General features: G+C 45.3%; 1 protein-coding gene across 1 annotated transcript in view; it reads right to left on the bottom strand.

Annotated features, from left to right (window-relative positions):
• The window catches only part of CSMD2 (CUB and Sushi multiple domains 2), a 611427-nt gene that overhangs the window by 489803 nt on the left and 96357 nt on the right, over positions 1-25267 (bottom strand). The window contains exon 3 of the mRNA XM_059377195.1: positions 16348-16460. Coding sequence (XP_059233178.1) covers positions 16348-16460 — 113 coding nt within the window. The remainder of the gene's footprint in view (positions 1-16347; positions 16461-25267) is intronic.

Genomic DNA, 25267 nt, shown 5'->3' on the forward strand with positions numbered 1-25267 from the left:
TGTGCTGTCTCCAAGTAGGGCCATGCTGTTCTCCAACACAGCTGAGTGCACAGCCCCAGAAAGAGAATATTCTTCCTGGCTTGTGAATGACAGAGCTGCTGAAACCACAGCCTTCTAGACATATTTTCCCAACTGAGGACAGAATCTTGTCCTATCTCAGCCTCCATTCAAGATGGACATGGAGGCTTTAGAAAAGTCCCACGTGGCCACAAGGCAAGAAAGGATCTGCAGGAGGAGGCAAACTCAGCCCCTCTGGGCATGGCTACTGATGAGCCTTCTGTTACTCTGGTGTGCTCAGGCATCAACCCCATTTTACAGCTGAGAAAACTGAGGCTAAGAAATATCACAGCATGTTTGCTAGATAATACACAGTGCACAGAAGATTAACCCAAGAACAATTTGGTTCCAAAAGACAAGCTCATCCCACTCTTCTGGTTGCTTCTTACTTTCCCCCCACCTCTAAAAGGGGGTGGGAGACTAGGGAGGCAGGAGGGGGTGCCATGTGGGCACTGGGTCTAGGTTTCCCTGTGCCCGAGGAAGGAAAATGTCCCAGGTGATATGCCTCCTCCATCTCTCTGCAGCTTCCTGGGTCACAAAGGCCCGTTTCCAAAGGATGCTGCTGGAACATGGGTCAGATAGCGGGCTGCCATGGGGGTGGAGGGGGGCACCGGCTGCATGCCTGTATTCCTGCCATCTCAGTGTTAATGGGGCTTGATTGGCAGGGATGGGCTAGGACTAGGGATTACAAAATGCTTTGGATCAAAGTCAATTGCATGAATGGATGGGGATGGCTGATTAAAGTAGTGAGTTCCAGAATCACAGAGCCATTGAATTAGCAACTCATAGATTCACCATGAATTATAGAAGGCATCTAGGGAAACTCCCTATCCAGCTCAGCCTATTTTCTCACATCAGAGAAATCCTCAGCAGGAAAAGAATGTGTGTACATGTACCCAGGACCCTAGGGGACAAGTTATTGTGGCTGGCCACCAGAAGGACATGGCTCTTAAGTATCCTGCCCTGCCTTTGAAAAAATGCCCATCTGCATTTGACTTGCCTTCTGTCCTTCTCCCTCTGCATGTATGTGTATATATAGATATATAGAGATAAAAATAATAATATAAGATACAAGCTTTAATACTGCTACCCCTGATAAAACCAGAAGTTATGACATGTTTAGCCTATAGATGAGGGCACTCAAAATATACCAAGTATCCTCCCTGGGACCATAGCGTATTTCACTGATTATTTTTTTCCACATTTAACATTTAAATAGCTCAGGAATTAGGAGGAGTTTTACAATCAAGAGCGTGTCATAGCTTAATTGGCAGTGTTTTTTCTCTCTTAGCAGTGCATGAAACAATGGTGCATCTTACAATCGATGGAATGTTAAATTGCTGAGATCCAAGACATACACCAATTTGAGAAGTATGCTAATGGCATCTCTGGTTGAGCTGATTGATCAAACCTTTGCTTGAGCATCTCAGAGATCGGAGCTCACTACCTTGATAATTAAAGCTATGAAAAATTTCTTCTTGATGCTTGGCTGAAATTCACCTATCTCTAACATCTATGCAATGGGCATTGTCCTGCTTTCTGGGACCATCCAGAATAAACATTTATTTGTCCTCAATGTGACAAATCCTCAAGTCACCCCCAAGTCCTCTCTTTAATTGCTCTTCAGAGATCATTACTTCTCTCATTCACTCTTCACAAACATTTATTCAGTGCTGAGTCTTATGCTGGAGATACAGTCCATTACCCTCAAAAACACCTTGTTACTAATCATTGCTTTATTGTGTGTGTTTCCTTCCTCTGGACACATCCACCTCCCAAGATTAGAGTCTATACTTCGATTAATAGAGCCATATGAGGTTTGGCTCATCTTCTATTTATAGCCAACTGAAACCTCTGTATAGTTTTCACATGCCAGGACCTCACTGTTATTGATTTTATTCTATTTATATTCAATTAATAAACATAGAGTGTGTTATTGGTTTCAGAGGTAGAGGTCAGTGATTCATCAGTTGTATATAACACTCAGTGCTCATCATATCATGTGCCTTCCTTAATGACCATCACCAGGTTACCCTCATCCCCCCATCTCCCTCCCACCAACAATCCTCAGTTTGTTTCCTATGGTTAAGAGACTGTTAGGGTTTGTCTCCCTCTCTGGTTACGTCTTGTTTTATTTTTCCCTTCCTTCCTGCTGTTGATTTTAGCTCACTCTTTGATTTTGGATTTTCTCCTATTTGCTTTTTATCACACAATCAACACTAGAACAGACATTAAGGACTTAAAAAAAAAATATCCCACAGTCTCACGGTCCTCCATATAGCCCTTGCTTCCTTTTTAGATTTTCATCTAGTCCCTGTCCATAGAAGACCTACTTTACACGCTTGTAATAAATATGAGGAAATAACTTCGTATTCTGCTTTTTCCACTGAAAATAATATCATAAACATCTTTCTATATTACTAAATAATGTTATTATAATTTTAAATGGTTGCATAAATCCATTAGGTAGATATACCATAATTTCCTCCGTCATTCCCCCATTGTTGGACATTTTTACAGTTTCCAATTTTTCATCATTATAAATAATGCTGAAATCAACACTTTCACACATATAACTTTCTTCTGCTGGTGAATTATTTCTGTAGGATATGTTCCCAGGAGAGGAGTTACTGGGTCAAATGACATGAGCATTTTATGACTCTTGATACATGTTGTCAAATTGGATTCAGAAAGGATTAATTTACATTGCCACCAGCAGCGTGCCACGAGTGTGCCCGTTTCTCTGCATCTGTGCTGGCACTCTCTTTCCTGCTAAGGCTCTTAGAGTTAATTTACTAGGGTTAAAGTGCCATTTGATTGTTTTAATTGACTTACTTTGATTACTAGAAAGACGAAATAGCTTTCCTCTATATTCACGTGCTGACTCTATTTCCTCGGGTATGAACTCCAGATTTCTTACTGCCTTGAATGGGCTCATTATGTAATAGAAAGAATAATCCTTTCTTGGCATAATATGATTCAACAGTCAACTGTTTCCTTCCCGTTGGAGATGGTTTTTGTTACACAAACTTTTACATTTAAATATAGTCAGATGAGTACATTGTTTCCTTTCACTAGGTCCTTTAAAATACAAAGCTTGGCACTGCTCTGTCCTATAGCAACATATTTTATTTTGATTCAATGATCCCATCTGTGGGGAATTATTTTATTCTTTTTTTTGCCAGCTGACGTCAAACTGCCTGGGTCTGGACCCGCCTTCCCCCTCTTATTAGCTTTGTGACCTCAAGCACGTTATTTAACTTCTCTGTGCTTCATCAGTAAAATGGGGATAATAATTGTGCCTACCTCATTGGAGAGTCATGAGGATGAAACGTTAAGACATAAGGTACTTTGACGAGGATCTGGCACCTGGCCAGATCGGAAGCAAAGAGGGTTGTCCTTACAATCATCATTGTCCTGTGTTTTTGCTCTTCCACCCTGCTCGGAATCCCTGCAAAATTTCCAAGTGTGAACTCTAGTGCTTCAGCACTTAAAACTGGAGACTCTAGTTCTTGGACATTCATATAGCCATCTGGACTCTTAAGGTGAGCTTGTTTGATCCGTTATAGTCCCATCATGAATGAATGCAGACAGAAGTATCATCAGTATTTTTGTTTAAGCCATTGAGAAAGCCAAGTTGTTTCACATGTAGGGCATTTCCTCTGTTCTGGCACCTCAGATACCCATCCCCAGGGAATGTGGCATGAGCCCTAGAACACGTGTCCTCTTGTCCTGGCACCCTCCCCAGCACTAATGAAGGTCTAGGCACATTCTGTTCTAGGCAGTGGCCCCCATCTGCAATGGCCCCCTTGCCTCCAATCTGCCCCCTGCCCTCCTCACCATCCCCACTGTGTCACTTCCCTGCCCAGCACTCTTTGATGATGGCCTCTTTCTGCAAATAAAGCCTAGATTCCTTCCCATAGCCTCCCAGGCCCTTCACGAGCTGGCCTTTGACCCTCATTGAACTCAGTTCCTACTACTCCTGCTTCTTACAGTCTACACTTCTGCCCTGCAAGATTTCTTGCAGGTGCTCAAATACATACGCTCTTTCTTTCTTCTGACCTTTGATTCCTTCCTTTCTTCCTTCCACCAAATATTTACTGAGTGCCTAAAGCATCAGGACCTGTTGTTCTTGGAGCTGAGGACTCAGCAGAAAACAACAATTATAGTGCAAAAAAAAAAAAAAAAAAAAAAGACAAAGTCCCTGGTCCCCCAAAACTCACATTCTACTAGGGGAGATAGACAAAAAGCAAATAAACAAATAATCGTTATCGTATGTGAAGGAGTAAGAGGAAGAAATGGGAGTGAGAGAGTGCTGTGTTATACAATATGGTCAGGGAAAGCCTCTCTGATGAGGGGCATTTCAGCAGAGACCTGAAGCAGAAACAAGGGAAGAAGCTGGGGCCTCCAGGGTAAAGCAGTGCAGGCCAAGGGAACAGAATGTATGGATGCCCTGAGGCTGAGATGTGCTTGGCTTGCCATTTCTCTGCCCCCTTCTACTTCACAAGACCCGTCCTGGTCATGTCATTCATTATCAAATGCAATCTGCATTATTCCTAAATAATTTCTGAATTCCTGGAATGCATTATGGAAAAAAGCCCCAGGAATATAGCTGGATAAAAGTCTCAAGGAAAGAGCAGGAATTGAAGAGCTGGAAGTAAAGATTGAAAAGCAGGGAAGCAAAGCTGTCATGCACAAAACAGGGTCTCTGGCAGCAACAGTGTCCTCAGGAGGGTCAACCCTGGGCACTGCAGGCTCTGGGAAACATCCCAGCGTCCTGTGCTGATCCTGATTCTCTACCATAACTCCATTCTGTGGGGTCAGGAGAGGTGAAGAGATGGGTTTGGAGAACCAATCGGGACTTACTTTGGGAGGCAGCACAGAGTGGAGAAGGGCGCAGGACCCTGAGGTGCGGTATAACCTCAGACAAGCCATCTAACCTCTCTGGGCCTGGACATCCTTCTCCATGAAATGGGGATTCTAAGGAAGACCTTCCCATTGAGGTGGTGATGTCTAGTGTCTGCAAAGCTCCCACCGCATTGCTGGGCACATCAAAGGTTCTCAAGCATCGTTAGATCCTGGGTTTTCTTGCTCTCAGAGCCCCTGGGCATAGCTGCCGTGGCTCATGTGAGGACATGGGACTGTGAAGGAACCATTGTGCATCGGGATGGAAAGGGGGAGGGGAAAGTTGTAGTCCACCCACCCCCAAACTTCCAGATCCGAGTCTCCCACCTAACGTGGTGTTCTTTTCTCCTGCTGTTAAAATGAACCATCAGTGGATTCAAACTCTCAATTATCCACATTATTAAAAGGAAGAGCTGGAAATCATAATCCAAAACAGTGGCTGATCACCCCCAAATGGTCCAATAATGGGAAGAAATGAAATTGGAATATTCAATCTGATATTTCCATTTGCAGGGGTTATCTCCCCAGTGATGCTCAGCTCAGGGGTTGGGAGAAAAGTCCCCCCCGCAAAGAGGCAGAGAAAGACAAGCGTCCAGAGCGGGGGTCAGCAGAGGAAGCTCTGATGCTCTCACCTGACCCAGGCCTGCCGGAGGGAGATGGATGTGCATGTCTAGCTCTAGTCTCTGCCAGGACAGTGCTTAAAGGCTGGCCTTCCACCTCCCATCTCAATGGGAAAAACCACATTCATGCCCCCACCCAGTGCTGTTCTCCATGCCTTTGGGGTCACTATGGGAAGGGCTGGCTGTGGGCTGGTAGAGGCCCCAAGTGAGCCATGTTTGGGTTTAATGGGCTCGCCTGCATTGGGCACAGATAGGGAAGGGAGGGTCAAGACGGGGGCATTGTGCTGCCTCCCGCGAAAAGGGCGTTTATCAACTGAAGACCTGTGCTAATAGGTGTTAAATAGAGTTCAATGCAGAAAATTGAGAAGTAATGAGACTCAGAGCCAAGGAATAAATTAAGAGGTGATCACATGACCGAAAGAGCCACCACCTGAATGCTGAAAAGGAAGAGCTCAGACCATCTGAGAGTCCAGGGTCGGAGAAGAGGTTAAAAGGACGAGCCGGCTACAAACGAGGCTGGGGAGTGGCCAAAAGTAATTGAGGAATTACCATATTTCATCAGTTCGAGGGCACACATTTTTCCAGATCTTAGTATCTTTGAAACTGTACTGTGTCTTATAATCAATAGCATGTCATACTTTAATTGGCAACATGTTTTTCTTCCTCTGTGGTACATCTGATCGAGCTATATCTTAACAGACGGCATAGCACATTCAATGGAATACAGTCCCAGGAACCTCGAGCCAATCTCTCTCCTTTCCAGAGTCTTTTTCACTGGGCACAGTGACCACTTATCAACTTCCCCTCATTAAATCATTGTTTACTGAGGGTCCACCATGTGTCAGATCCTGGGCTAGGCACAGCTGTCAACAGTGATCACGACAGTCCCCATGTCTGTTTCTTGAGCATGTTAGGAATCCCCAACATGGGTGGTCTCATTTGTTCCCAGTGAGAAGCGCACAGAAGAGGGCTTATCACCCTCCTCCTCTAACAGGGGAGGTCAAATGCCCATACCAGCTGCTTGCCGGCTAAGCTGGGAACCCAGTCCCCCTCCAGACCTGAGCTCCTGATCTTGGAGCTCTCCCACATGTCCCAGCCATCCCAAAGTACACATGGGTGTGGGGAAGGCAAAGTAGGAATGGGGAACGTATGAGCATGAAGGGGATGGGAGGAGAGAGACCCGGAGCTGAGAGGCGGCACTGGCACCATGGGCAGCCTGTGGATTTGGGTTAAGCAGAGACTGGAAGGAAAGCAAGAGGAAAAGCAGAGCAGTGGGTGGTGGAAGTGGGTAGAGGAGTCTGAGAAATGAGGGCGAGACAGAGACTGGACAAAGTCCAGTGCAGTCAGAAGAAGAAGAGGGTGGAGGGGGCTAATGTCCCGGGCTTTCATGGCCTGGTAAGGTGTTTGTTCTCCATCCTGGAAACAGAGGGTTTAAGTGAAAGCTCCCTGAGATCCTTGTATCCAAGCATCTAATGATTCTCTAAATCTTTGGTTGGACAAAAAGTCACTCTTTGACTGTGGACTCCTAAAAGGAAGGCTCTGGAGCCAGGCTCCCATGTGCAGTTGTTCAGGTTGAGTACTGCAAAAAGGCGCCCAGACAAGAGGGTGATGAGAACTAAAACCCAGCCTACCCTCCACCCACTGAGCCATATGCTCACAGGGCTGTGTCCCCTCAAGGTGACCACTTGTGCTAATTTGCACAAAAGCCCTATATTGATTAGCAGGGATCCAGGTTAGCAGAGGCAAGGGCTAGCTACTACTGTGGCATCCCTGCTGTGTGCCAAGCCTGGGACTAGGTATCGTGGTGATAGGAGAAACAAACAAACAAACAAACAAACAAAAAAATAGGTGGCATTCCTTGTTCTTAGAGACCCACAAGTCTTGACCAAAGGCTTTGTTGGGAAAAAAGTTTTTTCACTCCCACGAAACACACCAGGCCATATTATAATAGCTTCCTTTTGCTGAATATCAACTGTGCACCAGATGTCATGTTAGGTACTTTCCAGACCTTTTCACTAATGCTCACACTACTCTTGAAAGGAAGAGTGGGTGATCGCATTTCTACAGGAGGGAGCTGAGAGGTTTGGTGCCTTGCCTGAGGTCACACAGTGGGGACAAGGCAATGCTCAAATCGGTCTCCAGAGACCCAACCAGGCAGGAGAACAATTCTTTCCATGTGATAGAGAGCTGGTATTTATTGAATAGAGACTCTGTGCTAGGCATTTTGCACACATTAACTCTTTCAGTCCCCATTACAATCCCTTGATGTGGGCATTACACTTGCTCTTTTGCAAAAAATCAGCTCAGGGAGCTTGGGAAACTTAAGCTAGCCAGAGTTTGAACCCACCTCTCTGTGAGTCTGTTCCTCTGTTCTTACTCCTTCCATAAGTCTTAGGTCTCAGAGCTCCTTGAAGGCGGGGGCTGCTTCTTATTCACTCCTATTCCTTGAAGCCTACCTTGAGATCTGGCATAGAGCAAGGGTGCAGTAAATATTTGTTGAACGAATGAGGAATGAATGAGGGCAGGGAGGTAAAGTGGATGTATACCTTACGGGCAGGTAATGTGGCCACCTGAGAAGGGCCTTCCCCTTCCCCTCCCTGTCTTCTAGCACGCCGACATGAGGTGAGCCAGGGTGCTAGACTCTGGTATGATATCATCGTCCAATTATGTTAATACTCTTCTCCAAAGGGGGGAAATATCACTGTGCGTGATGAACTGTTTGTGGGATTATTGAGGACGTGCTATGAAATCCATCCTGATTCTCCACTTATTGAGAAGTGCTGCCCAATTTGTCTCAAATGTCACATCTCTATGTATTAATTTGCTACTCCACAGTACTGATTAAAAGGAATGTTCTCCAACTCCCAAGGCAGAGCCATCGGAAATGGGGCAGGTTCACTCAGGAAGCGCACACCATCCCTTCTGGGCAGAGGAAATGGACACTCATCGCCTCCCACCCTAGAGGAGGCCTCGCCAGCCCTGCCACTCTGGACCAGAGTGGCCTGAATGGTGCAAATTACATATTCAGTATATATATATATATATATATATATATATATATATATATATATATGGTCAGAGAGCTTCCATTAGCCCAATTTTAAAATGTCTGCATAATGTCCCAGAATTGGGGAGCCCTTTCAGAATGAGGAAATTGTCTGAGAGGTAGAGACTGAGATGGGAATCAGCGGGCCTAATAACAGGAAAGAATAAAATCAGGAGGGGGTCCATTTCTGGACCCCAGTTTCCCTGTGTGCAGAGCGTCATGGTCACCTCCCACCCTGCTCCCACCTCCAAAAGCCATGAAAGCACACTCTGTCCCAGAGCTTGCTTCAAACCCACCTCTCCTGGTCCAACGCCCACAGGGAGCGCCATCTTTGTCCTTTTGTCCCCCTACTTGTGTGTCTGCCTGACCCCCAGTAATGATGCTGCTGACCTTCCACCCGTAGCAGAAGGTCACCCTGGCATTTTCCACTATAGTGGGCAAGTCTTCTTCCTCTCCTGCCTGGTGGATGGGGCAAAGGGGGTGAGCTGTGGCTGTGAAGGTGGGGCTTGTCTGAAAAATCAGTAACTGCACACAGTAGGCACTCGAGAAATATTAGCTCAGTGAAGGAAAGAGTCTCTACCCTCAACTTCATGTGCGACGTCAGCCCCTCAGGGGACTAGTGGTTTGCGGGTGGGCTTCGGGGCATCTGAATTAGGTGAAGGGAAATACGGAAAAGGGATGTGAACATGTATGTGCACGTGTACATGCATGTGTGTGTGCACGCATGTGTGAGAGTACATGCATGTATGTGTGTGTGTGCACACACAGGTGTGAGTGAACTGGAACGCAGAGACAGTCATGGCTTTCAAATCTGTGACTCCAGCCTCCAACTTCTAGGGCCTGCTGGACGTGCTGCTAGCACTTTGAGCTCTAAAGCCAATACCTCTGATGCAAAGAGCAGAAGCCACCAAAAGGCTAACTCCTGGTCATGATGGGCAGTTCTGGTCCACGAGGCGGCAGGGCCTGGAGCCTCATCCCTGTCCAGTGGATGCGTCCTCAGGCAGTGCTGGGGCTCATGGTCATGGACAACACTCTGCTCCTTCCCCACAGAGACCACGGTCTGTTTGTAGACCGGATACCCCATGAATACCGGGCTGAGCATCTGGGGCAAACTCAGGAACCACGGGACTGAGGTGGAGCTGGGACTGTGACCTCTGGCAATGTCATGAGCTTTTCTCCTATCTCTGGAAATAATCCCAGGCAAGTAAGGCTAGTGTGAGCAGGACTTCCTGAATCTGCTAACATTTATGGAGCGGGGATGCTGGCCAGAGCCCTGTCCTGGGCACATTGTGTGACTTGTGTGTTCTCTTCTTTAGTCTTCCCAACTGTGGAAGCATATTCTTACCTGATTTCACATGGGGAGGTCAGAGAGGCAGAATTCCTTGCCTAAAGTCGCACAGCAAGTGAATGGCGGAAATGGGCTTTGATTCTAGATTTGTATGAACTCAGGACCTAGAGTCTTAACCATTATATGATGCCACCTCTCCCCTTAACAGTTACCAGGGAAGGGCACCTGGGTGGCTCAGTGGGTTAAGCCTCTGCCTTCGGCTCAGGTCATAGTCTCAGGGTCCTGGAATGGAGTCCTGCATCGGGCTCTCTGTTCGGCAGGGAGCCTGCTTCCTCCTCTCTCTCTCTCTACCTGCCTCTCTATCTACTTGCGATCTCTGTCTATCAAATAAATAAATAAAATATTAAAAAACAAAACAAATAAAAAAAAAACCAGTTACCAGGGAATTTGCAAGAATAAGCATTCTTCATCCTTCTAGATTCTGTAGAGATACTATGTGAAATAGAACAGGCCTGATTTTTAAGGAAGCCTCCAGTATTTTGATAGTGAGATCCCAAGATAACAGTCAGAGTCAGCTGAGCAGAAATACCTATTTTCAGATCTGGATGATGAAAATAGATCTGATTGACTGAGACCCAGCACTCAGGGATGGGTCCTCCGTCATGAAAGTGTCTGATGGACAACTCTGGATTAATGGTCCAAAAGTGCAAAGGTGAAGCCAGGATTGGGCATTTAAAACCTGCAGAGACTCTCATCTAATTGACATTTCCGATCTGCTTATAATAACTCCTGTTTACATGCCGATGGGTCTGGAATACACAGAGACAATCCCATAGCCTTTCAGATTGTGCGTGGAGAAGGCAAGAAGCCTGCCTGCTAGGCTTGGAGAAATAAGACCCAAAGACACATCAGGGAGAGTCACACTGCGGACAAACTGAGAAGTAAGGGAATCGCACACACTCAAAGATGGATAGGGAAGACCAGAGCACTCGAGAGCCAGAAACAGAAATAGTCCCTGAAACCAAGAAAAAACACAACTGAATTCCAATGGGATTTAAAAGTGAAATGTAAAAATAAAATTTCAAAAGAAAAAGATGAACATTTAAATGAATATTTATCTGATGGTGACATGAAAAAGGCCTTTCCAAACATGACACCAAAGGTAGATCATAAAAGTAAATTTTTTAAATATAAAATCAGTGGCATAAAGATTAAAACTCCCACATATCAAAAGGAAACCCATAACTTGAATATCTTTAACATACAAAAGCCATTTATGAGTAAAGAGATTAAAAAAAATACTAACACCTCAAAAGAAAAATGGGCAGAGGCGTAACAGGCAATTTACAAAATGATCTACAAAAGGCCAGTAAGTGAAGACAGGTGCTCAACCTCCCCTGTCATCAGAGATGGAAATTATAACAACCAATGAGATGTCATTTTTTATCCATTTTAATCAATGAAACAGATTTAAAACTCACCAGCATGCAATGTAGATAAAGTAGGGGCAGAGGGCTCGGCCCTCATGTGCTATTGGTGGAGGTGGGTATCAGCATAACCTTTCCAAGAACACCGCGGAATTACGCATTAAAATGTAAAATCTACCCACTCTCTGACCCCGCAATGGCACTTCCAAGAAATTATTCTAAGAAGATAATTAGATGAGGATTTAAGTTGTATGTACAAGAATGTTCTTCACCTAAGTGTTCACAGAAGACTACCGGTTAAATAATTGTGATACATGCAAACCACAATGGCTCCCTCACTGATATTCATTCAGAAGGACAAACAAAGCAGAGCTACTCTTATTAACAGAGAAAAACGCCGTCCTCATTATCAGAGTACAGAACTGAACATAGAGCATAACTCCAAAGGCATGTGGATCTCCATTCCCGTGCAGGTGGCCATGTGCTCATGTGGACCACTGGCTAAACGTATACTCCCCAGAATAGCAGAGGTGAGGCTGGACCCTGTGTAGTGATGGGCAGCCCTAGCTGGGCAGACCAGGGCAGGGGCAAGATCTGGAAGTGGGAGGGGGTGGGGGAGTGAATGGGGTGAGGACTCCTGGGGACTCGGTGCTGGGAATAGGGTTACCAGAGCCAGCAAATGAATCTACAGGACACTCGGTTAAAGTAGGATTTCAGATGGACCATGGACAAGTTTTTAGTATAAGTCTATCCCATGGAATATTTGGGATAGACTTATACTTTATTCAAAATTTTAATTTGAATAATTTAAAATTCAAATTAACTGGGCACCCAGTAGTTTATCTGGCAACCCTAGCGAGAAAGTTCTGGACACATCTCTTATTGTCTCCCCAGCATGACCCACACCTGCTGGAAGGGGAGCAGAAGCCGAGGTGGACTTCCTGGGTCCTCCCATACCTCTGACTTAGCTCCAGCTGACCTGCCCATGAAATGGAGGTACCAATCTCTGCCCTCCTCCAGGAATTCTGCAGGGAGTGCAAGCTTTGGTGTCAGAGAAGCCACAGAAAAACTCCTGGTCATCAAGTAGCCTTAAGCTTGAACACAAAACTCTCAAGGCGCACGCAGCTCGTACATCTGTAAGATGGAGATAGCAATGTCTGTCCACAGGGCCGCCGTGGGGATTAAGTGAGATAATGTATGTAAAGTGCCTGGCATACAGTCAGCGCTTAATACAAGTTGATCCCCTTCCCTCTGATCAGAGGCCACAGCCCACGCTCTTGTCCCCACAGATTACAAATCAAGCATCTCCTGCCATGTCAGGGTTAGACGACTGGCCTTTTTTGATCTTTTGCTTGAAGCACCAGCTGCCGTGGGCTGACACTCTTCACCTGACTTCACCTTTCTCCAAAGTCCCCGCAGCAGCTCAGCCCCTTATCTGTACTTTCCACTCTCCTGATGCAATGGAGGAGACAAACCTGCTTTGATAGCAGACTCTCAGGGACGTCGGCCAAGGCGAGCTACTAAGAGCAGGACCCAGGTGAACTAGAGAATGCAAGGGGGCCGTGGCAGCTGGGGGCAGCCCAGGCTGGCGGCACGGGGCGGGGGGTTCCTCTTCTGGACCCTGTCTGACTATGACTTGTCCAGTACAGTTGTCTAAGATGTACTCTGCAATGGAGCTGACCTCTTTCCCAGAAAGCCAAATATTCAGAGTCGTTCTGCCTACAGGATCCCCTCCCTCCCCTCCAGGGAGGCCCAGGTAGTTCCAAAAATTCTTCCAAAGGTCAGATAGTCAGTTACAGGCGTAAGAAGCTAGTGTTTATCAGTAAGTCCGCCAATACAGGATTATCTGGTGTCTTGTTCATAAGCCCGGTGACAGACAGGCCCTGGCCATCAGGTGCATGCAGCGAACCTGTGCTTTATTCCCAGCAGTGCTGCCTGTACTGGTTGCTCCCACCTTCCCCACTACCCACTCTCCGCCCCTCCACTTGGGATGTTCCAGAAGTCAGTACAATTCATACTTTTCTAGATGTACACATCGTCCCACAGGCCAGGCCCAGGCTAGGTCAGTGGGGTCTGGTGAGTGCCCCAGCCTTGGCCTCTCTGTGCTTGGCTCCCTTGTTAGCATACCCATCTCTTAGCCTCTCTGCCAGGCTGCACAAAGACAGCAGCTGCAGAGACAAGAGTTGGCAGAAATCTGCCCAGGTGACTGCATGGGGACTCACTGAACCACAGCAACCTGTTCACATGGGCCCCGGGGTTTGCCTGGACCTTGCCTTCAAGGCTTTGTCCTCTTACCACCAAAAACACCATTACATGGCCGGGGTACGGCAGGCCCTTCCTCTGGCCCACTGGTCCTGCGGCAGAATGCTGTGCAACCTCACATCTGGGCTGCCTCCTCTGCCAAGCAGGTGGAAAGAGGGAGTCATCAGCCTATACTTGACTGCACTATTCCATGACCTCTTTTGAACTGCTGACCCTTTGTGAAGTTGACGGAAGCTCTGGCTCAGCTCGTCCAGTAGCGTCCCCTGCTGTGATGGACAAGCTTTCCACCTGTGATGTCCAGTATCAGGGCCACATGTGGCTCCTGACCACTAGAGAGGAAGCTCATGTGACCAAGAAACTGCATTTTAAATGTTATTTAATTTTGAGTAATGTAACTATAAATATTTCCATGTGGCCAATGGCAACCACACAGGATAGCACAGCTCTAGACAAAGGGTCAATGAACTTCTTCTGTAAAGGACCAGAGAGTAAAGATCGTAGATCTTGCAGGCCATGCAGTCTCTGTGGCAGTAGCTTGACTCTGAAGTCGTAGCCCATGCCAGCCATCATAGACAGTGCAGCAACAAGTGGGCTTAGCTGCATTCTAATAAAACTTTATTTGCAAAAACAAGCATGGACTGAATTTAGCCAGGGGGCCATAGTTTGTTGATCTCTGTTCTACTCTTTTCTTAAAAAAAAAAAAAAAAAGAAAGAAATAAAAGAAAAGAAAACATACATATATCCATATACATTCAGAATGGGCTCAGCCAGTTAAGCATCTTACTCTTGATTTCAGCTCAGGTCATGGACTTAGGGTGGTGAGATCAAGTCCCGTGTCAGACTCTCCACTGGGCATGGAGTCTGCTTAAGATTCTCTCTCTCTCCCTCTCCCTCTGCCCACCCACCCTGCTAGCACTGTTCACTTGTTCTCTCTCAAAAAAAAAAAAGAAAAACTTTTTTTTTAAATATCAGAATTTTGCCCCTAATTTCAAGGGGTTTATAGGACTTTAATGTCTAACTATAAGCCTTGCCATGAACCTCAAGCTACATACAACCTCTGATTTAAAAGGTATCAGTGAATATAACCTCAGATCTGCTCTGCCTGGTAAGAAAGTGCTTGGCCTTGCTTCCTAGAGGGGGCAACGTGGGCAGGGATCAACAGGACACTCATGAAAGTCCAGGTTTCCAACAAATATCTATAAGGATGGTGGAATGAGGACGTCATAAGGGTCCAGCCAGGGCCCCCCATGCCAGTCCCTCCCAACATCTCTGCAGCCACCAACTGTGGTCTCCCTGAGTTATCCCCACCACCAGCCCCAAACACGCCCCATCTCCCTAAGGTCAACATGCTGTAAAAGGAACTTGTGACTAGAGATGCTGTAAGGGATTTCTGAAGAGGCCATTTGTAACTCAAATTTGGAGAAAGTTATTTTGGGTTCAGGGTCAAAGGTTTGGGGTGAAGATATAGCCAGAAGGACCAAGATCACAGATTGGATATTGGGAGGATGTGATCATTTTTTTTTTCTAAAGAAATTGAGCTACCTCAAGAGACCTGTAGAGATCATTAGGTCTTTATCAAGAGCCCTCAGTTAAAGGCTAGAATTATGTCAGAAATTATCAGTTAAAGGCATGTAGAATTTTCTCTGGAGCCTTCTCAGAAACCTTTAGTTTAAAAATAATGGAGCCTTTCCTCAGGAGTCCTCAAACACTCAGGTTAAAGCATCAAACTCTATCCCCCACACCCCGACTACCAGGGATGGATTTTGCCAAAGGAGTAGGACTTGCTCTCTTTCTGTGGTACACTCCTAGCCGGGAAGAAGGTGGTATCTCTTTCTATGTTGCTATAGCTCCATTCCAAAAAGCATCACTTATTCTTTAAGTTCTTGGAGGTAAGAAAGCTTTCAAATAACTGGCATGCTTTACTAGGATATTATGTCATTACTGTTATTAATTATCATTAACAGTCTTAAAATATGCCTATTAATGATCTCAACACAAAATAGCAGTGTGAGTCTTAGCCAAGAGCAGCATAATTACCTATTAATGAGATGCAAATTTCCCAGGGAAATGACAGAGATCTAGAAGTAGCACCTTCTGAACTAATATAATAAAGTTAATAATAATAATAGTGTATAATCTGAAGATATTAGTGTTAATTTGAATGCCAACACCGTATTTAAACAAGCCGAGGGAAGTGGAAATTATTTGCATAACTCAAACCAAGAAAGCCTAATCCGTGCTACTAAGGAACAATGGACAGTTCTTCTCTGAATGACCTAACACAGGCTTTGCAGTCACTAGACTGAGCAGAAGTGTTTTTTCAGCTCCTTATTTTATTTCTTTTTACTTAGGCTTTCTACCTCTCTTATTTCCAAAACCAAGCAGAGACACTTTACACCATTAAGCCCAATAGAAAGCAGAATTAAAAACAAAACAAAACAAAACCAAAAAAAAAAAAAACCACAACCAAACACATTTAGGGGACAGAGAAGTAGGATGAGACCAGGCCCTCAGGATAAATGACTGCAGCCAAGCTCTGATTTTAATTTTCACTTTCCTGGGAACATGGCACAGACAATTTAGGCAACCAAGTTACAGGTTAGTAGGCAGCTTTGTTAGGATGGTGGGGGGAGCTTTGAATTTGAAGCACCCCTTCTCTGCAGCTGAGAACAGTGCGGCCCTACCCAGGGCCATCCCAACCTCACATGCCAGGCCCTGGTGGCCCAGCCCAGAGGCACCTACCTTCATAGCTGGCGTGGAAGCCCTGTGCACTGACCGCGTAGTCACTGATGAGACGCAGAGAGAGGGTGGCAGCAGCGCTGACGATGGTGGCTGGCAGCTGAAAGCCTGTGAGCCTGAAAGACCAAGAGGTGCCATTTAGGGAAAATGACCCCGTTGGGAAATGAGCATCCGTTAAGCATTTCCTGAGCACCTGCTGAATGCACAATGCTGACTTCAGCCCAGGGAGGGATATGAAAGCAGACTAACACTGGCCATGGGCAAGGTGTCCAAGGACAAAGAGGTGAGGGAGCAGAGGTGGTGGCAAGCGGCAGTCTCCTGTCACAGACAGGTGGAGGCCACTCCCCCAAAGTCACAGGCCATCTCCCGACCCAGAGACCTGCCGCCTCATCTAGGTCTCTTCTCCTTTCTCCTCTTTCGGTGTCTTCTCCCATCTCTTCCCTTACTAGATGAGGTCTTCTGTGTCTCTGGGTCGACTTCACCACAAACTAACAACTAATAATTGCCAACAGACAACATTCACTTGGATACTGAGGAAAACAGACCTAAGCGTTAAGTAGCAGGAGGTGGCTGCTTCTCATCACAGAATTTATTCTTTTGAAGGAATAAGTCTATGGCTTTTATAGAAATGATAAGTGCTTATTATTTTTAAAAGATGAAAGCAAAAAGTTAAAAAAAAAAAAAAAGAAAGAAAGAAAGAAAAAACCAATGCATTCTAGAAATAACCGTACTTGACAATTGACATACAAAGTGACGGAGGGATCAATAGATGGGATCATCATCAATGAAATAATTTCATACAAATGGGATCGTACAGTACATGTTTTTAAAATTAAAACGCTTAATTTTTTTCTGTGAGTTCGTGAAGGAAAAGAAACAAAAGTGAAATGGAAGAATTGTTGAACCTGAGATAATTCGTTTGCAGCACAAGAGAATCATTTGGAAAAGATTCTTCTAATGTTAAAAAGATAAAATAAAGAAGCTTTCACTTAACTCTTAGGAACATATTTTAGGAGAGCAGGTGTCCACAGCTGGGTCCCCCACAGGTGACCTGACTTTGCACAGAGGAGGTGGTGAGGGGGCCAGTCCCCTGTCTGCTTCTGTCCCTTATCTCCTCCCTGAGTCTCACCCTCCATTCCTGCACCCCCATCAAGGCTCTGGGAGGGAGTTCAAGGTTCACCGTTACTCTCATTTTCAATTAGTCTGGGATATCCGTGGTGTTCCTGGATCCCGCTCTATTCCTTCCATTGTCAAATAATATCTGGATGTCCAGATGTCCCCTGGAGTCATGAACTCCGGGTTCAGACACATCGAATGAGATAGGTGTCAAAGCCCACCATGAAAAGCCCTGTGCTCGATGAAGTCCTTGCCCTTCCCACCATTCTAATCTTACAGGATTCGTGTTAACTCAAAATAAACTCAAGGAACAGAGAAGGAAAGTGATGGAGCTGTGAAACAGGTGACCAAAGAAGTTTCAAGTTCATGTTCTCTTCTGATACATCCAACAAGGATGCCTACATCACCCCATAATCTTTCCTCTACCTGCCCCTAATCTTCTGTCTTTGTCTCCCTCACTTTGTCATATGGTTCAGAAATTAAGATGTAAAATACTAAGATCATACATATTAGGAAAAAACTTTTTTTTTTTTTTTTTAATCATCTTATGTGGGGAAGATCGTTCTAAGAATGACATGTTTAAAGAACTCCTTTGGCTCCTACCTTCCACCATCATTCTTCTAAGGAGCTGTCACGCACAGAGTACCCCACCTGCCCACCTGTTACAGAACTGGGCAAATGACCAACCGTGGCATGTCTCTCATCTTTATGGACCAGTTCAAGGCATGGAGGAGGAGGAGGGCACTTAACACAAGCAGGGTCATTCTGAGTCCTTCCACGGGATATGATATACAGATTCTGAGAGTCTTTTAGTTCTGGATTCTAAATCACTAGGATGCAAGCTTGGGACTGCCAGCAGCCTTTTTATCAGTATCCAGAGCCTAGCTGTTCTATAAAATTATATTCTCCATGATACAGACAAAGCTGAAAGTGAGAGAAGAGAGACAGAACCCTGATGATACATTGTTGAGATCCTCCAGCCAGCCATGCAGAGACATTCAACTCTGCAGTGCCCTGTTACATGAGCCAACAATCCTTCTCTGTTTGCTTCCTTCCTTCCTTCCTTTTTTTATTTTCTTCCTCAAGCTAATTTGATTTGAATTCTATTTCTTGCAATTGATTACTGGAGGAGATAGCATGAAATCCCAGAAGCATTAAAGGAAAGTATTGATTGATTTAATTATGTGAAAATTAAAAGCATGTAGCAAAGCAAAAGAAACTGCAAAAAAAAAAAAAAAAAAAAAAAAACAAACCCAAAAAACAAAAAAAGGAGGAAAAATACAAACGGAGAAGATTATAATATATATGACAAGAAAAGAGTGAGCATTCATGATCTATATAGAACACTTACAAATTATGAAAAGGATAAAGCAAGTGAAAAGGAAAAGGGCAAAGGACACAAACAAAAATAGAGAAATAATCCAGCTACTTAATATAAAAAGAAGTTGGAAACGAAATCCACAAGACTCATTTTTCACCTCTCACATTGGCAACTATCCAGACTTGGCAAAATTTACAAAAAACAGATCCTGCCGATATCAAAAAGATGATAAGAAATACTACAGATTATATACATGCACTTGACAAATTAGATGAAATGGACCTGCTCCTTGAAAAGTGCAACCTAATATAAGCTCCCCAGTATGAAGGAGATCATTTGAAAAGCCTTATCATTATTAAGGAAATTGAACTAGTAATTTTAAAAATCCCAAAAAAGATACATACCAACCCAGATGGTTTCACTAGAGAATTCTACCAAGCATATAAAAGAGAATTAATACAAATGCTACATAATCTCTTCCAGAAAACAGAGAAAAGAAAGAATACTTCCAAACTCATTTATGGGATCAGTATTACCCTAATACCAAAACCAAAGACAGTCCAAATCAAGAGAACTAAAGACCTATATCCTACATGAATATAATCACAAAAATCCTTAAAAATTATTAACAAAGAGAATTCAGCAATATAATAAAATTATTATATACCATAAACAAGTGGGGTTTGTTCCAAAGACAAAAGGCTAGTTCAATGTTTGAAAATCAGTCAGTGTAATTTACCACATTACCAGGCCAAAAGTAGAAAAATCACACAACTATATAAACTGATGAAGGAAAAGCATCCGACAGAATTCAGCACTCATTCATGATGGTGGGGGAGGAGGATAAAAGACTGTCAGAAAACTAGGGATAGAAGGAAATTTCCTGAACTTGATAAAGAACATCTACAAAAGTCCTACAGCTAACCTCCCACTTACTGGTAAAAGACTGCTTTTCCCTGAGGACTGACAATAAGTCAAGGATCCAATAAGCCAGTTGGAAAATCAGCAAAAGACACAAAGAGACATTTTACTAAAGAAGATACAAGAATGGCAAGCAAGCATATTAGAAATGCTCCATATCACTGGCCACTAGGGAAATGCAAAGTGAGAACATGTGGGAAGGTGGGCTACTTACTACGACATACCGTTAGAAAAGAGAAGATAAAAATCGGGACAACACTGAATGCTGACAATGATACGGAGCAAGTGGATTTCCCAGACATTGCTGGTAGGATGTAAAATGGAACAGACACTCTGGAAAGAGGCCATTTCATGAAAGAAAGAAAGAAAGAAAGAAAGAAAGAAAGAAAGAAAGAAAGACAGTCTACATATACAATGTAACAATCACACTCCTGGGCATTCATCCCAGAGAAATGAAAACTTGTGTCATCACAAAAACCTGTACACAGTTGTTCATAGCTTTTCTTTTTTGGTAATAATCAACGACTGGAAAGGACCCAAATGCCCTGCAAGTGAATGACGAACCCCGTTCCATATACCACGGCTCCTCCACACCATGGACTACTGCTCAGAGATAAAAAGGAATGGGCTATTTGTATGTACAACAATTTGAATGGATCTAAGGGCATTACGCTGAGATTTAAAAAAAAAAAAAGGAAAGAAAAGAAAAGCTCATCTCAGAAGATGACACATCAGAGGCTCCTGGGTTGCTCAGTCCTGATTTCGGCTCAGATTGTGATCTCAGGGTTGCCCCACACCTGCCCCATACCAGGGTTGCTCCACCCTAAGCATGGAGCCTGCTTAAGATTCTCTCTCTACCCCTCCCCACCTCTCCCCACCACTTCTCCTGTGTGTATGCATGCACCCTCTCTCTCTCTCTCTCTAATAAAAAAGAAAAAAAGAAGAAAAAAATGACATACCAGATGATTCCATTATATCAGGTTCCTGGAATGATATTAAAAAGATTAAAAACAGGGCATCTAGGGGGTTCAGTCAGTTAAGAGTCTGCCTTCAGCTCTGTTCATGATCCCAGGGTCCTGAGATCAAGCCCTGCTTTGGGCTTGGCGGGGAGCCTGCTTCTCCCTCTACCCTACCCTTACTGCTTGTAATCTCTCTCTTTCTCTCTCTCTCAAAGGGGAATTTAAATCAATAATTTATTATTTTACACTCTCTCAAATAAATCAATAAAATCTTTTAAAAAGAGAGATGGAAGACAGATTTGTGGTGGCCAAAGGTAAGGGATAGGGAGAGGAAGGGAAGTGGGGTAACTATGAAGAAGGATCAAGGTAAAAGAAGGAGCTCTTTGTGGCAACGGACCAGGTCTGTATCCTGATGGCAGTGGCGGTGATATAAATGCACCCATGTGACAGAGTGAAAAAGTCATAAACATATTCCCATGCCAACGTCAGTCTCCTGGTTTTGATATTTTACAACCGTTACATTCCATGTACCCACAGGGGGAAACTGGGAAAGGCACCTGGAACCTCTGTATTATCTTTCAACCTTCTACAAATCTGTAATGTCTTCTAAATTTAAAATTTTTAAAAAATTATACTTGTGGCTCACACTGTGTTTCTACTGGACAGTACCTGAGTCCTCCATTAGTTTTGACCTAAACTTGGTCTACCTAGATTGAGCTTTGAGCTCCTACTTGGTCGTTCCCAGGCCCCTCTCTCCAGCTGCTTCCTGTACATTCCAGCACCCAGCCCCCAAACACACACCCCTGCAGCATGGTTGGGTCCTTGCTGGAAGAGGACTGCCTACTGGAACCATACTCCAGCCACAAAGCCACCACTCACATGTCCCTTGGCTTCCTTCTGACATGCCCATGAACCAGATACCCTTCCCCCATACCCAGACACGCATGTCTGCAGATGAGAGATTGCTGCCCTCAGTGGCAGGCATTAAAATGTCGAATTGTCCCCACTAGGGTCAGACCTCTATCTGCAACTGCTCTCCAGGCCCCATCCCAACTGTCCCTAGGTGTCTCCAACCTCCAAATGGGCCCAAGTCACAGCAGGTGCAACTTGGCTCTACGCCCTTGGGTGTCCTTCCCATACGGTCTGGGGAGACTCTTCCTTCAACAACATACAGCTTCATGTGGGCCTCTCACATTTCACCAAGGCTGCTCCCATGATATTTCTGAGCTGCCGTTAAAGATTCCTAGACCCTAGTTTCTTGGTACTATATTGACACAAGCCGCGCATAGCTAATGTACATTGTCAACAAACAATTACAGTTTTATCGCTTGCAATATATGGAATTGCAGCTTACAAGGCATTTTCTCTAATCAGATATTTACCATCCTGCACTTTCTTTCCCAGCCTTGGTAGATAAATTCTAACATGGAGGATTCCTCAAAAGTGCTAACGCTGGAGGGGGTGTGAAAGCCTAGATCTCCCGTCTGGATACTTGAATCATCACTCCCTTCCCCCATCCCCGTGCCCGATCTTCCCTCACCCACTCTGGGTCCCCAAATAAATCTGAAACAAGCTGATGACCTCACAGGAACAGTAACCATGCTGCGCTTTGGAATAAACAAATAAAACAAATAAAACATTCCCACCATTTATCTGATGAGTCTAAATACCATATTGAAAGGAGTTAGGCATGCTTCAAGAGTGGAATCTAGGCTTATCACAGACTCAGCTAAGAGGATGGCAAGATCAGCAAAAGCCCCTCCTGCTGGTGGCTCTCCCCCATTGACTCTGAAGTGAGCAGAGGAGAGCTTGGTGGCATGGCCCCAGATGTAAGAGAATGCTCCTCTTCAGCTTTCTCAAGTCTCCCTGTCTTTCCTGCTCCTCAAGAACCTTCTCTTTGCTTCTGCCTCCATGCCCAGAGTCACCCAGGATCTTGGATCCTGGTCATGTCCAAGACCCCAAACTTCTCACTCTCCCAGTGCTGAATTCACCAATGGCTTCCCATTGTTCTTAAGATTAAGGCCAGGACCTCTAGTGCCTTCCACAGAGCCTGGAAGACTCAGCCACTTCATCCCACCTGGCTCTGGCCGTCAGTCTTCCTAGGTCAAGGGCAGGGGCCACAGTTGGCCCCAAGTGCAGGCAATAAGTTGTGTGTTTCCTGTGGAGAATCTCAAAATGATAATAAAACAGAAGCTTCCCATGAAGTTGCTCTCCAAACACTGTCAGTGATAAAAGGTTCTTCCCTTCCCTTTCTCCCCACCCTCCTCCAGGCTTCAATTCCTTCAGTATGCAGCCCCCCGCCCCCCGGCCTTTGCACATGCCTTTTCCTTTTTAGAGCACTTTCTCACCTCCCCTCCACCTCCTGGGCTAATAAACTCCTTCCCATCGTTCAAATCTTGTCACAAATGTCTCAACATTTCAGTGTTTCCGAAAGAGGCGTCCTTGACCTCCCAGAGCAGTCAATCTATTTGCATCCTCATGGGTCCCTTGGGCAGTCGCTGGTGCTCCTCAGCACGTACCCTTGGCTTTGCTTTCTTCCCAGATACCCAGTAGAATGGCATCTCCCCACCATGGCCAAGGGCAAGCCTGGCCGTGGCACTGGCTTTGCCAAGGCTATGCAGGTAGCCGCAGAGTGCGCTCTTTCTGGGAGGAAGGCTTGAAGAGACTGTGCACCTCTTGCCCCATTCCCCCGTTGCAGGGTTCCCCGGTTCCTGCTAGCCTGGGTCTCGGGGTGACTCCAGCCAGCAGAGAGCAGAGCCCCTGCAAGCTGTTTTCGGATTTAACAGTTTGAGCAAGAAATAACCTTGGTGGGTTAAACCACTGAGATTTGAGGATTGGTTGTTACCACAGTGTTTTAAAATGTAGCTTTTATTATTATTCAGTGTGGTGAGGCCAGCAGATCAAGAGTGGACTGTCATCAAAATGATAGCTTGTTTATTCGTGGTTCCTGAGGGAAAGGGGCCCAGAGCAGCCTTCTGAGGACAGGGGCAAGAACACTGCATAAACACTGCTGTGACTTGAGCACACTCCTCAAGAGGAAGCAGAGATCTGTCTGCTCCCAGGGCTGACACAGACAGGATGTCCCCGGGGGGATGGGGCTCAAGGCTTTGTGCTTGCATTACTTGGCCTGCCTTTCTCTTGCTTCAGCTCACGACTCTCTACCCTCCACCCACACAGGCTTGTACACTTCTCTTGAATGTGCTGTGTTTCTTCACGCCCCAGGGCCTTTGCATCAGCTGCCCCTAGGGCTGCATGAGCTGCTGCCTCCCCTTAGCCATCCAAGCTGCCACCATCCCCCCTTCCCGTCCCCCACTAGCTTCTCAGGTCTCAGATTGAACATTACCTCCTCTGGGAAAGGGCATAGGGATCTCTGATCAATGTTCTCAGAGGACAGAGGACTTCTTCCTTTGTAATACTCATTCTGTCATAGCTTGATTTTCTTATTGAATTACTTGGGATGTATCTGTCTTTCCTTCTTATGATAAGTCTCTAAAAGGCAAGGACTAGATTTTTTTTTTATTAATTTTTTATTTTTTATAAACATATATTTTTATCCCCAGGGGTACAGGTCTGTGAATCACCAGGTTTACACACTTCACAACACTCACCAAAGCACATACTAGAAGGCAAGGACTAGATTTAACTTTCTCTCTGCATCGCTAGTATACAGCACATACTAGAAAGTGAATCCGCCCCCCCCAAATTCTTATGTTGCAAGTCAACTCCCCCCATGTGTGATAATTAGGAGGTGGGGCCTTTGGGAGGTAATTAGGTTTAAAAAAGGTTGTGAGGGCAGAGCCCTCTTGCATGGGATACTTGAACGGGATCTCTGCTCTCTACCATGAGACGTACAAGCGGAAGATGGCAGCCAGCCTACAGCCCAGAATACAGCTCTCACCACATCCTCACGTGCTGCCCCCCTGACCGTGTGCTGTCAGTCTCCAGAGCAATGGAAATACATCTCTGTTGTTTACAAGCCACCCAGTCAGTCTACGGAACATTTGTTATAGCAGTCAAATGGATTAAGGCAAATGTAAAAGTCATGAATGAGTGGATATTCAACCATCAGGGAGCAGACAGAAAAGATTACTGTTGTTTGACAGCTAGCTTACAAGGTCGGTCTTTGGCTGATATTGAACCTGGATTTCAGGAGGGTCCCCACCTTTCCCAGAACTAGTAAGAGTCATCTAAACTATCTATGTGAACTTTACAGTTCACACTAAACACCTGCCTTCCTGCTGGGAGTCTGAAACTTTGGTACACACTGGGCAGACAGTGCTGATGTCGCTGCTCCCAGGAAAAAGTCTGGGCACTCAGTCTCTGGTGGGTCTCCGTGGTGGCAGCATTTCACAAGTGTGTTCCTAGCCAGGGCGATTAAGCACGTTCTGTGTGAACCCACTGGAAAAGGACTCCTGGCAGCCTGTGCCAGGTTTCCCCCAGACTTCATCCCGTGCATGGTTTCCCATTGCCTTCACCGTGACAGATCATAGCCAGGAGGACAGCAATGGGCTACCTCCTATGAGTCCTCTGAGCATATCATGGAAGCTGTGGGTGGTTGCAGGGACACCCCCCCAGCAAAGAGGGCAACAAGTGACCACAACCCAAT

This window comes from Mustela nigripes, chromosome 14 (genome assembly GCF_022355385.1).
Source record: "Mustela nigripes isolate SB6536 chromosome 14, MUSNIG.SB6536, whole genome shotgun sequence".
Classification (NCBI taxonomy): Eukaryota; Metazoa; Chordata; class Mammalia; order Carnivora; family Mustelidae; genus Mustela; species Mustela nigripes.